The 15,949-nt window shown below is 28.5% G+C and overlaps 1 protein-coding gene across 10 annotated transcripts; it reads right to left on the bottom strand.

Annotated features, from left to right (window-relative positions):
* Positions 1-1,633: 1,633 nt before the first annotated feature.
* On the bottom strand, positions 1,634-6,737 carry LOC114180975 (NAC domain-containing protein 75). Of its 10 annotated transcripts, none has more exons than XM_028067280.1 (8): positions 6,618-6,734; positions 6,222-6,292; positions 5,828-6,071; positions 5,291-5,468; positions 4,490-5,064; positions 3,646-3,957; positions 3,013-3,108; positions 1,634-2,320 (listed from the first exon to the last, which is right to left on the bottom strand). In XM_028067280.1, the coding sequence occupies exons 3-8, from the start codon at positions 5,951-5,953 to the stop codon at positions 2,231-2,233; spliced, it is 1,377 nt and encodes a 458-aa protein (XP_027923081.1). In that variant the 5' UTR covers positions 5,954-6,071; positions 6,222-6,292; positions 6,618-6,734; the 3' UTR covers positions 1,634-2,230. The 10 variants fall into 10 exon arrangements, with proteins under 10 accessions (XP_027923081.1, XP_027923080.1, XP_027923079.1 ...); XM_028067279.1 differs by lacking the exon at positions 6,618-6,734 and adding an exon at positions 6,476-6,611; XM_028067278.1 differs by lacking the exon at positions 6,618-6,734 and adding an exon at positions 6,496-6,610.
* Between the last annotated feature and the right edge of the window lie 9,212 nt (positions 6,738-15,949).

The raw sequence follows: 15,949 nt of genomic DNA, 5'->3' as shown, positions 1-15,949 counted from the left end.
TGCTATAGTTTAGTTTCATATTCTCTTTTCTTAGAACATGCTCAAAAACCTAATCAACGACTTAATCTATGGATCAATATCTGAGGAACAGTGACAAGATTCTCTTATGAATGAGATGATATATGCATGTATATGTAGTATGATTAGAAAGATCTTTCTTTTTCTAACACACACAACACAAACCCCAATGTTAGAGAAGGTATAGGAGTTTTGAGATTATACGTAAAAAGAACACAGAAATAAAAAAGCATCTAAAAAGTTTATTCTTGTCTTCTTATATATTCTCTCTTTATTCCCTTCAGAAACTACAATGAAGTTGCCCCCTCTTCATCTTCATTTTTTAGCTTTATCATGCATGTCCCATGAAAGAAAAGATAGCATTAACATGCACGTTACTCTCTCTCTCTCTCTGTGTTCATCTTTTTTCTCTGTAACACTGCAGAAAAAAAGATCGAATCTAACGCAGAATAAAGTAATAAAGAGGTGTCTGTCGCCTAGTATCACTCTCTTTTTCTAAAAAATATAAACCAAAAGAATATCACCAATAAACGTATAGCTTCTTGTGCTGTTCTATTCAAAATCAAACTCAAAATATTTCAATCAAGATTTGAACTTCTGCTCCCTCGTTCTCCATATCAGACACAATTTTTTTCACAGATTCCTTCTGAAGTAAATGAAACTTCGAAAATGGTTTTAAATTAAAAGTGAATATAGTTTTATTATATATGCTGTCATAGTCGTAGTCATACATAGCATGTTTTCGTGTACACATTACATAGTGTTACGGTTCAAAGAAGAGATCTTTGGTCAGTTTAAGGGGACCCATAAGAAAACTAAAAGATCTTCTTCAACTTCATATCCTAAAGTAAGTTTTCTTTTCTACTGGGAAGACATCAGCACCAGTAAAAGATTCGTGCTGCAGCTTATGCTGCATATGTATATATATATAACTCTATATGTGAAAACAAAAATATCGTAATGGATATGCATGAGATCTGATCAAATGCAGAATTTCAAATTAAATTAAGTTACTGTCATCAATCTTTAAATATTTAATATCATTGTTTATCTAAAACTTAATTATTTTGCGATATACATAGCAACGTACTCTTATCTGCATATTCTTAACTGCTTAAATCATATACATGTTAAATACCATTTTTTTTATATATACAACCATCAACTTAACAAGATATATGACAATTTCATATATATATATATATATATATGACAAGTTTGAAAGTGGATTTCAACCTTCTTTTGTTTATTTTTCATTATGCATTATATTTTTTATCTGTCAAATCTGATATGAACCTAAACTTAACCGAGGACACGAGAGTAACTTACAATCTATGAATTCTTCCACCGTCACAGGCTCCAACGTAAAGTTATCGATAACATACATACATATATATATATATATATATATATATATATATATGTATGTATATGTATATATTTCTAAAAGAGAAAGCGAAAGCTATATATGATTCCCCTCTAAAACCTTTCAAAAATGTGAAAAGAAGTAGAAAGTGAAGCGTAATGACACACTCTTTTGGACATTTCATTTTTCTATATGAATGTGATTATGTATATATATATATATATATATAAACATAAAGAAGAAATTTAGTATAATAAGGAAGTGATGACTAGCTACAGCACGAGGAACAAGGTGGTTTGCAGTTTGCACAGACTCATTGGTATATTTGTGGTATAAAAAACAAGAAAGGTGAAATTATACAAACATATGAAAAACAATAAAATAATAAGAATTATAAGAGGGAATGGTATAGTAATGAAAATAGTGATGATTTTGATGCAGTAGGATACATTTTACTTTGGTTGTCCCTCTCCATGTGTCAGAAGTGACAGCAGCCTTTTCTTGGGTTTGTTTTTCTTTTCTTTCTCTTTGATTTACAATCTTCCACCCTTTGTTCTTTCTTTCCAGCTTGTCCATTGCACACACTGTTATGCTTCCTTTGTTGTTGTGAGAGTCACCAAAGTTTCATAAATAGGCCTCCATAGGAAAAAAAGAAACAAAAAAGAGAGCAAACTATGGATATTATTTCTTGGCCTTTTTTTTTGTTGTTGTTGAAAGAAAACTTGAGAGAGGCTTCAAGCATTAATGATGATGATGAATATGATGCTGTCTATGTTGTTTTTGTTTTTTCTCTATCTCTCTCTCTCTCTCTTCACTTTTCTTTTTTCTTTGTTGGTTCACCCTCTTCTACCCATGATGATCCGGGTTGTCAGGGTCTGGCCAATAAGAAGAGTACTTCAACCATTCAGCTTCTTGTGGGTTTGTGATCGATGACTCCTGCAAGTAAACCAAAATATTAGGGTTAGGGTTTGTAAATTGTGATCATAATCTTAAGTAATAACAAGGAAAAATTATTATATATATACTTCAAGTATATTATATATGACTCTACCGGTCCTTATTTTTCATGAATTAAAAAAAATTTAAATTATCTGTCATGTATATGAATTTTACATGAGGACTAAAAAGAGATAATTATATGGAAAATGGAAATTCACTGGTTCATCATGAATACAGCCTTTTCCCACCCTCATGGTCAAAGTGTCAAACGTCAATGGGAAAAGGAAAATGAAATTAAGTGGCTTTCACTTTTCTCAGTCTTAATTAATTAACTTGTTTATGAGAATAAAGAAAAAAGAACAAAGATAAAACTTTTAAACATTAGAAGTAGTCTAATGAGAGGAACGAATTATGTTGGTTGTTTCATCTCTTGTACAATTCAAACATAAAATAAAGAATCTCTTTTTCCTTTAAACTTCGTTGCGGCTTCGATTGATGTCCCACTTTTTGTTTTACTGTTTTTTCTTTCAGTGCATAATGGGAAGAAAAAACGTAACCACAAAGTAATAAAACTAAGTAATTTTATTTTTTTTCTCTCTATGCATTATGTGCCCTCCTTTTCCTTTTTTTCTCTTGGCATTATGACACACAAAGTTCATATAATTCTGAGTCAAAAAGTTGTTTCTTACCTCTTTGATTTCAGTTGAAGTGCAACCCATGATGAGTTCCTCCAAACCAGACGCAGACCTTCCTCCAAGCTTATGATGATGTTGTTGCTGTTGTTGCTGCCAAGTGTACAAATACCATAGATGCATTTTCCAAGGTCAACAATCAAATTCAAACCACACATCTTAATCATCGTGTTCAACAATATTAAAAAGTGAAAAGACAGTTTCATGCTTCTCATTTTTCCAGCACTCACAAAAGCTTGCCTCCGACTCATGCACAATACCATGCAGACTCACTCCTTTGGATTTTCACATACTAATTGACTCACTCACTCATCTGTTTTCTCTTTCTTTCACTGACTAGCTTATATTTTTTTTCCCCTTTTTATGATTCATTATAAATCACCGATGGTGATAAACATTTTTAATCCTCTCATATTAACCTTTTAGAGGGAATGTGAAAGTAATTCATGAACTGTTTAAACTTATTTTAACAAAAAGAACTCTAAACTGTTATGTTTACTCAGTCAGTCTTACTCGTTTCCAATGGTAACAGCTACAGTAGTTCTCAATTATGGAAATTAAAAGGGAAGAAAACTATGATTGATCATGTATATTATAATGTTTAAGAAGTGAAAATTGAGTGGTGATTACCTGAAAATTTTCATTTTGGAGCATTATTCTAGAGACATGGTAAGAGTTGTCATCGAGAATGATGGAAGTATGGTGGAGGGGAGGTGGAGAAATAATGGTGGAGATGGGATGTGACGGCCTACTGATATGAAAAGCTGAGTTTGAAATCTGATGATGTGCATGCTGTTGATGTTGTTGATGTTGTTGATGTTGTTGTTGTTGATGATGATGATGATGAACTACATGCTGTGCTCTCTGTCGTTCATGAACTTCTTCACATGAACCTGATGCTTGCACTACTTCCCTTGCTGTTGAAGCCTCTCCCATTCCAACCTGCATTTTCCAACATCATATTCAACAGTTAACTATATATATACATGTTACACTATGCACAAGGTTAATCAAAGTAAAAGAAAAAGGAGAACATGTCAACCTCATGTTACTTTTTCTTGGTATGTTAATGTAGATATATTAGCTGTAATTGCATTTTTGTTATCAACTCGTGTGGGTGTTACCTTCAGCGGTAGGTAAAACAGGCAGTGGTTGGTTGAAACTGATTTATAATTAAGCATGGTCGTACAGATTGATGCTGTGTGTGCAAGCAATGGTGTTATATCAGCAGCTACCTTAATCTTTTCATGTCTTATTATTTCACTTTTTGCTGCAAAAGCAAACTCTAGTTTTACCAAAAGAATGTTGAAATTCAGTGAATCATGGTAGCTTTGGTCAGCTATGCAAGTGAGACATCACGTTCAATTCATTGATTTCAAAAAAAGGTGTCCAATTCAAATCATAACTGTGCAAGTGTCCAATCAAGTGTGATGCTATATATTTATATACATGATTGTATGTGTGTGCAGTGTACCTCATCAAAGCTTTTCCTGAAAGGGATGAAGCTAAAGTGATCTGGTTTTAGATGGTGAATGTCCAAAGGGTGATGAGTGAAAGTTGTGATTGGAGGGACACCAACAACAGCGGACATTTCATCTCTGTGAGTAGCGATTTCTTTGGAAGAACAACTTCCACTTCCACTGTCTCTTCTGCTACTGTTGTTAGGTTCTCCACTTCCTTCACCAGTTGTTGCACTTCTATCAGACCAGTTGCACTGTCTTGGCTGTGTCTGATAGAATATCTTTGACACCACAAGCTCTCCCTCTTTCTCTTCTTCATGCTGACCCAAATGGTATTGGTGCATCACCCAGTTGGTTTTCTCTGGCTTTCTGTTCTTCCCAAAGTTGGTGTAGAGGACAAGAATTTTCTTGCAACCCTTTTGTTTTCCATTCACCATCACTGGCCTGGTCTTACCAGTCTTGTGCCACCGGGTTTCTCCACCTTGCAAGTCACATTCGTTTTGAATCTTTCTCCGCTTTCTTGTCCCAGTTGTGTAAGCCTTTGAGGGTCTATGGAAGAAGTGTCTGCTCAATCCATCTCTTGTTACTCCTAATATGAACCACACAAAATCAAAGTTAGGTGAACTGATAAACAAAACTCTTTTTTTTTTATATATTAAGTATAGTATAAGTTTCTTAAAAATGCCAAAAGAGACTTTGGTGGTATCTCTCTCTCTATATAGTAAAACCTAACTGGGAATTAAAAACTGACATGGAATAATGGATAAGATGGTTAGAAGATTTGAATTTTTTATCAGTGTGAATATCTGTCAGACCTGGAAGTTTCTCTGGATGGGTGTAACAAATTCCATCTTCTCCTTCAATAGTGGGAATGAACTCATCAATCAAAGGGTGTGATTTCATGTTCTTTGCCTCCACTTTGGCTTCAAGATGTTCTATCAGTTCTTGGTCTGTGGGATCAAACTTCACTCCCGCTGGCAAGCCTAGCCAGTCCTGCAGTCTCCATTGAAATTCAAGTGAAAAACCAGAATCAAAGCCAAAGAGAAAAAGTGTGTGTGAGAGAGAGAGAGAGAAGAGGAACAAGAAGAATAATACAAGGGAAAGAGAAAATAAAGAGGGTGAAGCCTTTAGTTAACAGAAAACAAAACAATAATAATACTCTCAAACTTTACCAGTGACATAAAATGAAAAAGGGAAACCCCATCAAATGAAATTGCACAAGCTATAGAGTCCAATAACAAATACAAATATGGCTATACTTTTTTGGCTGTGCATGATATATGATTCTTCTTCATACACTGTGAAAGGCTTTTGAGTGAAGGAAAGAATATTATTGAGATATTTTTCCGTACCGGCTTCCCTTCAAACTTGTGTCCGCAACCAGGGCACTGCTTGGATCCACACAATTGATGCTCTTCAAGCTTGGCATCTATGAGATCAGAACTGCTTACAGAACTCAAGTTGCTGATCTTACTCATCTCGTGACGTGTGCGCGTGCGTGTGCTATCTCTCTTGATCAAACCAGATACCTTCAAATATCACTGCAACTCCCTTTTTAAAGAACAGTCCACAACTTAGCATGTCCAAGTTTCTGCTCTATATTACAGGAAAAAATTTCAGATCCAGCAGAACATGAATTTCTCCAAAATGATCAAACGATGAAGAAAGCAGATATAACATGGCTAATAATAATCTTCCTAAGTTTTGAAGAACTATTGATTATGTAAACATGTATGAGGAAAATACCAGTAAATATATGTGTGTTAAGAAATTAAACATGTAGATGATGATCCGGTTGAGAAAACTAGGCTAAAAATCTGCAAACAAAGGGAAAAAACCTTGAATATGGACAAAAAATGATGAAACTTAAAGAGAGGAAACCGATGGTGGAAAAGAAAAATCTGCAGAACCCAGATGAGAATATGCAGGAAAGAAGGAAAATATTCGGTGAGGATAAGATAAAGAAGAGCGTAGAGGAAGGAAAAAGAGGAAGGAGTTACAATAAGATTGAGCTATAAACCTGGTTTAACCATGGAAAACACCAGAATTCCCTATCTAGCTAGATACTTTAACTGAAGGCAGTGAGAAAAATAAGAAAGGAAAAGGTGGCTAGCTTCTGCTTCAAACACACATATACTATACCTTTAAGACTTTGCTAATTTAAGAAGTGCATGTATGTAGGCGGTTTATGAGAGAGAATGAGAGAGAGAGAGAAAAAGAGAAACAAAGAAAGAAAGAAAACCCGGTTGGTTTTTTTCTGACTAAAGCTCAAAATCCACAATCCTACTAGTATTACACCTTTCTTTCAGCCTTGACTACAAAAGCAAAAGCCACAAAACGGCCACATAGCTGTTACTAATCAAGGATCTCGTACCAACCTTACAATTTCTGTCTTATTTTATATTTCTATATAAAATCATTAAAAAAATATTAAACACATCCCAAAGAACCACCAAAACATGTTTAGTTAACGAATCAGAATCAGTACATACAGATTGTATATATAATTTATATAATGTAAACTTTTATTGGGTGAAATTCTAATTTTGATTCCAAACATTTGCATTTTTCTGTCATAGTTGATCAGTGTTAGTCTTTCATCAAAAAGTTATCGAAGGTAAAACAGGTAACATGTATATGTTGATTAATAGATTTTTAAAACAGTGAGTTGTTAATACGTGTCGCAAAGTTTGGAGCTTGAGTAATAACGACGACATGGGACAGAATTACGGTCTCATTATTTAAGAATAACAGATTAAAGCTAAGATTTTTAGGGAGAGAGAGAGAGAGAGAAAGAAAGACATGGTGAGACACCCAGATGGAAATAAGGGAAAAAGGGATGATAGAAACTCACATGGGTTTTGAGCTGGAGTGCTGATCATGATGCTTTTGCCATGAATGTTTTGCACACACAAGAGAGAGAAAGAGAAAGAGATATTAGAAGGTGGTTGCTTGATAAGCAAGACAAAGCTGTGTGTACTTGATGGACCACCACCTCTTCTAATTACTGTGTTAAATCATATTCTTTAACACACACACACAGATAGATACATGTATATAGATAGATACACATTCTGATATCAAGTCTCATGATAAAATAGTTCTGAGTTGTAAAAAACAAGAGTAAAACTTAGTTTACATGCAGTGAGGTTATAAAAAACTTTGACAGTATATTTTTATTATGCAGTATGTGTGAAATTTGAGGTTGTGTTGTTTGTATTTGAAGTAGAAGAAGCAGAGATAGTTGGGGGGTCCAGCATGGAAATCTTATGCTGCCATAAAGTATCTTAATCAGATGATGGCTAGGTTTCACGTTTATAACAGCATTCTTTGGAGCAGTCAAGAGAAAAATGATGGAGGGTCCCAAATGATGTTTGCAGTGTAGATAGATGGCCATGATTGCTCCTTTGTCTCCTGTTTTTACCTTTTTTTTCTTTCTGTTTTTCTTTCTTTTGCAAATTCATAGCTTTGCTTTTCTTCCATGGAGCTCAGAATCAGAAGGGAAACCACAGTTTTTTGCCTAAATTTCTTAGACAGACACACACACCTAAGGAATATATCCTATCTTCAGTGTGTATAGACAAATTTGGACCAAGCATAGCACAGGACCCCAGAAAAACTCAACCATGTTTGTATCTTTTCAAAATAATACAATTTTGGTACTTTCATAAAATTCTTTCAACAACTAGGTTATTATTATGGTTCCAGATTTCATATAAACATCTAAGATGAATTTGTAATATACATATATGTATAACTATAATTCTTATTTTAGATTTTATATTGAATTAAACTTTAAATTTTGGGTTAAATATATTTTTAATTATTGAATTTAACACAAAATTAGAATTTTTTCATGTCCGAAATTTTGATATATTTTAATCTTTAAATTTTAAAAATAAATAGATATGATCATTTTAATCTAATTATGTTAATTTTTTTGCGAGTCAAACATATTTTAGACTAACAATTGAGTTATTTACACAACCACTTTTAATATTAACTAAAAAACGTATTTGATACGTCAACTAAATTTAACATAATTGAATTAAAAAATATATAATTAAAATTATTTTTTTAATTTATAGACCAAAATATATAAGTTTTTGACAGAAATAAATTTTAATTTTGCGTAAAATTCATAAACTAAAAATATACTTGATCCTGATATTTACTTATATTAAATTTACCTTTTTTCATATTGTAGAATTATTTAATTTATTTTCCCTAAACGAATAAATGAAAAAAAAAAAAAAAGAGGAAGAACAAAATCAAATTGTTTTGATTATCCATTTGAGTTGACCTTGGAGGAAGCAATGGAAGGAGCATACATAAATATTCCACTGTTTAATAATATTTGTTCACCTATAAAATGGTTGGTGACACGGTTCCCAGGAACATTAACTCTTATAGTAATCATAAATAGTATATATAGTAGAAAAAGAAGTGTTTAATTTTATATATACACACACACAAAAATATTCCAAAATACTCTCTTTTTTCTGCATTAAGAATATAGTACATTAGCACAATTCTTGATACTGTGTTTATGTATCATTCCCTTGACCATTGGTTATTAACATCAATAATTAATATAATTAATAGGGGAGACAAATTTGGTATCATGAGGCTTCTCATTAAATAAGTACAAAGCAATTAATTAGGAATTAATTAAGAATAAGAAAAACATTAATGACCAGAGCTTGGACCTTCTTCATGACGTCAAGCTAGGGTTTCAATTGACTGATTTATTTGACTGTAGTTTTTCAGTTTTTTTTATTTTTATTTTTATTATTGTTATTATTGTTGTTGTTATTATTAAAGAAAGAAAAAAAGGTAGGATATATCTATTTGCTTTCAAGTGGCAGAGGACAAGTACTTCTCTAACTTTTGTTTAGTGTTTTTTTTAGGGTGAACTTTTGTTTTCCATTGGACAATTTACAATTATTTTTTCAACTTTTTTGTATTTTTTTTTCGTTACATAATTAATTATAGTCTCTGGTTCTCTCATGGGATCAAATATTTATAGTATTTTGATTAATTAAGATATTAATTTTTAGAAAGAGATTCAGTCACATTTAAAATCTTTTATCTTTAAGAATACGTCATATGAAAAGTAAGGTCGTATATATCTCACTAATTTAGTATATACTAAATTAGTATATAATAATTTAGTATATATATACACTATACTAGTATGCAAGTAGATGGGTGGGGCAAATTTGAATTGAATTATAATAGAAAAAAAATACTATGATTTTGTTACAATAATTTAAAAAAAAATATCTATAACTGCTTTAATGCAAACAATTAACTCATTCGTTAATATATATTTTTATAAATGTGTACATAATCTAGTTATTTAGAGTATATTGTATTATTGATATATATGTTCATTTTTTTCCAATAATATTTATCCATATTTATGTACTCAGTAGAATCCAAGATTGTTGTTTCAATTTTAACTAGTGTTTTAACAGAGAGATCGTAGAATAAATGTTTTTTACATGATTAAAAATTAAAAATTACAGTAGATAAAAAATAATTTCTAATTATAACTAAAAATGAAACCCATTCTGCAAATTTTATAAAACTATCTCTCATTAATATTATAAATGAAAATAATGAGAGATAGTTTTATATACTACTATCCTATTTTCTTAAAAGTAAAAAAATAAAGGGTAGCACAGATGTTGAAAAGAAAAAATGTGAGAGGGTGGCCCATAATTTGACCCAATTATGTGTTTTTGGTTGGGCCTTTTGTAAGATTGCTTGAGAGGTGGAATTCCGTGGTGGGTGAAAGGTGTCCAGAACTTCACGGAGCAAAAGTCCACCAACTTCAGAGTCACCACCCAACAATATTATCTTATAATAATTCTATTATTAGGTTTATACAACTTTCACATGCAAAATATATCATTAATGTTTATAATATATCTAGTACATTTTTTTAAACTTTAGTATTTAATAAATTCAAAATGTTGATTTAAATATCTGTTGTTGTTTCTGTAAATTTTAAGGTTTACTAGCCGTTAGATTAAATATATGTTAACTTGAAGTGTTGAAAAGTTATTATGTAATATATTCGTAAGATACATCATCACATGATGATGTATGTATGTATAATTTTTCATTCTTAATTATTTTGTTGGACTTTTGATATACGAATTCTTTACATAAAACATTTAATATTATTTTTAACACAAAATACATAATATTGGATATTTTGAGAGAATTTATCGAAAAGATTCAATAATAGTAATAATATATGAGCTCGATTGATATAAGAAAGTGATACTTTAATTCAAAAGTATAAGAAAAGATAATAAGTTTAAGAGTTTTTATTTTTAATTTTATATTATATAAGATTTAAAATTGCTGAATACCGCTTTATAGATAAATTATATTTAAAACATAGTAAGGTCAAGTATGCTTTTAGTAGTCTTTTTAATTTAATTACGTTAATATTTTCTTGACATGTCTAACACATTTTCTGTTAGTATTGGAGTTGTTTATTTTGTTTTACACAATTTCAATTCAATATTTATTAAAAAATGCGTTTAACACCTCAAAAAAAGTTAATTTAATTGGATTAAAAAGATTATATTCATTCAATTTTAAAGTTTATAGATCAAAATGTAGCTAAATTTCAAACACCAGCAAATTTCAATTTTTTATCAAAATTTAAGAACTAAAATCGTGCTTTTCTCAAAATAGCATCGATGTTTGAGTCAATTAGACCGGATCTTGTCTTCCATTATTTATGTTCAATCAATTCAATGGATGCCTCTGCATGAATTTGTGGGCATTTTATAGAGAAGAGATTCTGGGAATTTGAATTTGAGTGGTGAAATTATTATATGAATGGTTGTGAAGTTTGTGAGATGACAGAGTGTGATTGGTGTATGAAAAACAAAGTATAGAACCAAAAATGGTTGATGGACGGCCAACAACACCTTGACGGTGGCATAAGGCCTGTACGGATACCTACCAACCACTCATTAATCTCTTTTTGTTTCTTTTCCACCATTACAAAATTAAACTCACTCAACTTCAAAAAATAAATTGTTTTAGTTGGAGAATCAAGTCAACTTTACTTTTACTTTCATATTAAATATGTTCATATATTTCATATTTCTTTGGATAAGAATAATATGGACAGAATTGAAAAAATTATATTTAATTGATATGAATATTCAATATATTCCTCACATCATATTGAGGACTTCTAATACTGTATTTATTTAATAAAAGAACTTTATCTCTTAGGTATATAATTATGTTGGAATTTTGTAAGATTTAATTAAATTTTTAAAATTTAGTTATTAATATATTATTAGGATTACTTAAAAGATTTAGTACAATAAAATTTATTGTTTATAAGGTTATAATGTTATTCGTTATCATGTTATTGTTAGACTATCAATAAATATTAATATTTAGTTATATATTTGATATGTGTATATGTTTTAGTAGATGTATAGGAAATCTTATATTAATTATATATAAAATAAATTTGTAATACATAAATGGATATAAGCTTTATAAATAAATTTTTGTGACATTGAAAATCATACCATAAAACATTGAATAACATATAAAAAAATTATAAATATTGAATTTTTAAATGTTATGCCGAAGGTGTTCGTCATGATATTTTATTTTGATTTATCTTTGATTTATTTTTAATTTATGACTTCAATCATTTTTAAATTATTTATTTTAATTTTTTTAAGTGATATGATGTGATGATCTAAGTGTGACTAGAATGGTAAGTAAAAATGATTAAAAAAAAATTAGTTAAAATATTATTATCTATATTTTATATATATAATCGTGTTTTTATGGATTTAAGATTTATGATTTATGGTTAGGATTTATGGATTAATCTTTCTAATCTACCTTCTTAAAAATATTTCAATATTAAAATAAAATAAACTATTTATTTATTTATATACTTTAGTTCATCTTATCCTTAATTAATATGAAAATTTTCATGGTTATAGTAGTAATAATTATTTGTATAAAAAGAGATTGCATTGGTGGTGAGGGCGAACACAGAGACCAGACATTGACGTTGTAGTTTTTGTTTCCAACTGAAGACTAAAGCATAATTGATTTTTATTTTTGGTCCACAACTTTTTTTTTTTTTAATTTTCTTCCAACATCATCAACTTCATGTGACTGTTATATGGATCTAGAATGTGACTTTGCATGCGCCAATTTATTGTTTTCTATCACTTTGCACCATTCATGCCTTATGATTCACGAACACTCTTTCAAATAATATAAATATAAGTTTAGTAAAAATATACATTTTATACTTAACAATCAATATAAAAGTTAGCATAAGTATTTTTTTGTAATAATTTATAATTACATCCCAAAACCTGAACTTATTTATATGTATTATAGTACAAGAGTGTTGTGTAATTTATTTAAAATATAATAATAATAATGTTGTTGAAGTGAGAGTGCTATAGTTTCATCGAGAATGATTCAGTTTAATTTGTTGTGTAAAAGGAAAAAAAAAATGATATGTTTGAACTTTTCTTTTGGAGAAAGAAAAATTAAAATTAATTTTCATAAACTAAAATGAACTTATATTTGAAGTTAATTATAAAAGTTCTTTCACAGTAAAATTAACTCCATTAAATATATTATTTATAGGTGTCATGTAACATGCGTGACAGAAGTTTTACTATTTGCAGTATCTAAAATTTGTTTTGGTAAGATTGGTGAAAACATCATCCATCTAATAATGTATATTTTTTAATTAAATTTTGGCTTTCCATGATGTTTGTAATGCAACAATGATGAGGAAACAATTGTTAAAATAATTATTATATTAATAGTATCTGAGGTCAACAATGACATCAGCTCTCAGTTTCCAAATTATTTTAAAACTCTAGTTTAACAAAAATTTATACATGTGGTTACTTTCAAATTTTAAATAATCTTTTAGTATACAAAAATTAAACATACAAATAAATTTAAATCCTTATCCTGTACATTTCCTGCACTGAAACGATAAACCTAATAAATTCGATAATTGAAATTAAACTACTTACATTAATTTTATTCATTCTTATTCAAATTTAAATTAAATATTTTTTTTTCAGATTTATATAAAAATTGAATTATCGGACAAAAGTTATAAAAAGTATGTAGTTTTAGAAGATTTATTAATTATTAAGATTCTCTTTCTTTTAAAGTTTTCTTCCAATTTAATCCATATAAACCAAATAGAAAGTTTAAGTTACCTATATTCTAATTAACTTAATTTAAATATTTTGCTACCATCTTAAAGTTTAGTAAATTAAAAATATTCGATAGTATATACAAAATACTGGTTAGTTCACATTTGAAAGACATGCACGAATTCAACAACTAATACTTTTTATTTTTTATTAAAAAAATATTTTTTATTTTAAGACAATAGTTTAAGGTTAGTCAAATTTAAACAAAAAAAAAAAAAAACTGCAATAGCCATCCATCAATAAACAGAAAGACAGTAATATTACGTCAATAGACAGAAGAATTTTAATTCTGACTGGTTATTTAATTTTAATAACTATTAAATACATTCTTAAAAAGTATTAAGTACATATAATGATATCATATAATACATAGAAACAAATATAAATTAATATAAACTATTTAATACGCGTATATAAAGTCATAATTTGTGGCAAAAAAGTCATAATAATTTCGATACAAATTTCTTTTTAATATATTTATAATCCATAATTTTAACGCGAAAATAAAATTTGCCTGAAATATTTTTATTTTAAAACTTAAAAATATAAATGAATATAGTTATGTTAATTTAATTGTGTTAATTTTTTATTAAGTATTAATCAATTTTGTAGATTAGTATCTGAGTTAGAATCTGTTACACACAGCGTATATAATTTAAATGTTGATAAAAACATTATTTAACACTTAACACGTAAAAAATATCTAATATAATCAGAAAATCTATATCAATTTTTAAAATTTGAGGTTGTATTAAAGTTTGAAACAAATACAAATTCTAATTTTATGATAAATTTAAAATTTAAAAATATATTTAAATATCTCTACGAATAATTTGTTTAGACAGAATATAACAATTATTCTTTTATTAGGAAAACACTCTATCACCAGCATTAACATGTACACGCACCTCATCTTTAATAATTAACCATTGTTAAAGTTACATTCAATTACCATTAGGTTAAATGGATTTATTTAATGAGTTAAAGCAATTTTTTTTAAACTTTATTTTTTAATTAAAGAAAATCTGAATTGTTTGCCACTTAAACCAGAAGACACTAATAGAATTAAAAATTAGTCATTAATGGCAAAGTTTTGAGCTTATACTAATATAATTGGTTGAATTTCCACTCTAATAAAAAAATTGTTTATTTGTTGTCAATAATTTTTATGTGATGTAACATATAGAAACTGTGATTGAAAAGGAAGTGCAGCAACTTTGGCTTCAACATACTAAACATTTTGGTGCAAGGTTGTACACAAACTACTCAGGAACGAATATGCTTGAGCACCGAAATCTAAGTATGATTAGTGGTATCATTAATAAATAAATGTTTTTTTTTAAGGTTGGTTGCTCATTTCACAAATAATAAAGTAATTGTGAGGCATATACGTTAATATTAAACAAGTAATTGCGTTTTTCTCTTGATTTAATATTAATATTTTCTTATTCAATAATTATTTGTTTAAGATGTGAAGATGAACTTTATGTTTTGATTGGATTAAAAGAAGAAGTGGAAAAAAAAAAGAAGAAAGGAGGTTGGGTAGGTAAGATTGTTTGGATAGAGAAAAAATAGTAAAAAGTTTGTGATGAATAAGATTAATGTGAAATAAAAATAATTAAATTAATTATAAAAATGTTCATAATTTTATTTTAAATAAGAATGAGTATACATAATAAAAAGAGAAAAATCATTTATGAAATGAAAATGATATGCTTAAAACTTTATTTAGTTTTTGAAATTAAATATATTTTTTATCAAGCTAAATGTTTTGTATCATTGTTTCAAATGCATTTTCTAGAAGAAGTTGTGATAAATCATACCTCGTTATTAGACAACATTTGAAAATTTTAGAACAAAGTAAAATAAACAAACATGTATTTATAGTTATGGACAAGACAATTAATAGATAAATAATTTTTTTATTACACATGGATTCAACATTATGTGTATACTAAATACATAATTAGTTATAAGCCAAATAAAAGTGTATATAAAAACATTTATAAGTAATTTATTACAACTTTTCTTCTTATGTAAAATACAACATGCACTTTTATCACAAATCGATAATGATTTGAGGTATTTAACCTTTATTATGAGATTATTGATGTCATTTTACAACAATTTATACACGAATTCAAACATAAATAATAAACTATGAATTTTGGTCTCTATTTCTCCATTAAGAGAACATTGAAGTCAATCAAAAAG

Source organism: Vigna unguiculata, chromosome 4, assembly GCF_004118075.2.
Source record: "Vigna unguiculata cultivar IT97K-499-35 chromosome 4, ASM411807v1, whole genome shotgun sequence".
In the NCBI taxonomy this organism is placed as follows: domain Eukaryota; kingdom Viridiplantae; phylum Streptophyta; class Magnoliopsida; order Fabales; family Fabaceae; genus Vigna; species Vigna unguiculata.
The sequence above is the reverse complement of the archived record's forward strand: the minus strand, read 5'-3'. Positions and strand labels throughout refer to the sequence as shown.